This window comes from Orycteropus afer, unplaced genomic scaffold, assembly GCF_000298275.1.
Source record: "Orycteropus afer afer isolate SDZICR_OR568_19922 unplaced genomic scaffold, OryAfe1.0 scaffold00148, whole genome shotgun sequence".
In the NCBI taxonomy this organism is placed as follows: domain Eukaryota; kingdom Metazoa; phylum Chordata; class Mammalia; order Tubulidentata; family Orycteropodidae; genus Orycteropus; species Orycteropus afer.
The window spans coordinates 1,389,394-1,390,909 of record NW_006921735.1 but is presented as its reverse complement, the minus strand read 5'-3'; the positions used below and the strand labels follow the sequence as shown (position 1 = coordinate 1,390,909).

General features: G+C 34.3%; 1 protein-coding gene across 1 annotated transcript in view; it reads left to right on the top strand.

Moving 5' to 3' along the window:
* Positions 1–1,516, top strand: part of LOC103201376 (dystrophin-like) — a 2,052,823-nt gene that overhangs the window by 964,303 nt on the left and 1,087,004 nt on the right. Inside the window, exon 34 of the mRNA XM_042781676.1 lies at positions 787–934. Within this exon, the coding sequence (XP_042637610.1) occupies positions 787–934 (148 nt within the window). The remainder of the gene's footprint in view (positions 1–786; positions 935–1,516) is intronic.

Below are 1,516 nucleotides of genomic sequence, written 5' to 3'. Positions count from 1 at the left end.
CAGAAGATAAGCCTGGTGAGCTGCTTCTGAAAGGCCTTGAAAACCCTATGGAGCAGTTCTACTCCGCACACTTGGAGTCACTGTGAGTCAGAATGAAGTCAATGGCAACTTACAACAACAACAACAAGAAATGCAGAATATGTTAAGTATTTTAGATCAAGGTTCCTCTTTCCCCAAAATGAGTTGGGAGTCATAATTTGGAAATCATTTTAGCATTAATATATATTTTTTAATTTTAATTCCTTTTATTTTAACTTCTGTCCTACAATTCTCCAATGTACTAGATCTTGTTATATAATTACTCTAGTACAGTGGTTCACAGGTGCAATTTTGATTCCCCAGGAGAAGAACATTTGGTAATGCTTGGAAACATTTTTGGTTGTCATAACTGGATAGGGGGTGCTATTGGCATCTGCTGGAAAGAGGCCAGGGATGCCTCCTAAAATGCATAGGATAACCCCTCAAAACAAAGAACCATAGTGCTGAAAAGGAGAAGCCCTGCTCTAGTGTAATTATAATGCTGTTGGAATTTAAAATCAGAATTTTTTTTAACCAATTTCAATCTCTTATCTTTTAAAGATTTTTGAGTTATTGAAATCACCTTGTTTAAAGTTAATCAATTTGTCTTAAAAGAAATCATGTATTGTTAACATCTTGTAAATTGCTTATTTTCCTGACCATGTTTGCTAGGTTTTTTTTTTTTTTTTTTTTTTTTAGTTTGCTGTAAAATAAGAGAAAATTTGAGAAACATGATGTTTATAACAATTTTATTTTTTTTTCCTCCAGGCTGGAAGAACAAAAGAATATTTTGTCAGAATTTCAAAGAGATTTAAATGAATTTGTTTTATGGTTGGAAGAAGCAAATAACGTTGCTAGCATTCCACTTGAACTTGGAAATGAGCAGCAGCTAAAAGAAAAGCTTGATCAAGTCAAGGTAATTTTATTTTCTAAAATCCCCCTGGTCCTACATTTATAAACAGGGTATGAATCTCTTTTTTAATGTATCTAATCATTGATATCCTGCTCATTAGTTTATTTATGCACCAACCACCAAAGCCAAATATGAGGAAATTGAACATTTTTATCAACATCTGGAGTCTGAAATTGACCGAACATGCAATCAAGATGTGTTGCTTATCATTGTTGATTGGAATGCAAATGTTGGAAATAAAGAAGAATCACTGGTAACTGGAAAATTTGGCCTTAGTGACAGAAATAACGCTGGAGATGACATGATAGAATTTTGCAAGACCAACAATTTATTCATTGCAAATACCTTTTCTCAACAACACAAATGGCAGCTATACACATGGACTTCGACAGATGGAGTACACACGAATCAGACTGACTACATCTGTGGCAAGAGGCAATGGAAATGCTCATTATCTTCAGCCAAGAGCTTGCCAGGAGCTGACTGTGAAACAGACCATCAACTGCTCAGATGCAAGTTCAACTTGAAATTGAAGACAATTAAAACAAGTCCACAAGAGCCAAAATATTATCTTGAATATATCCC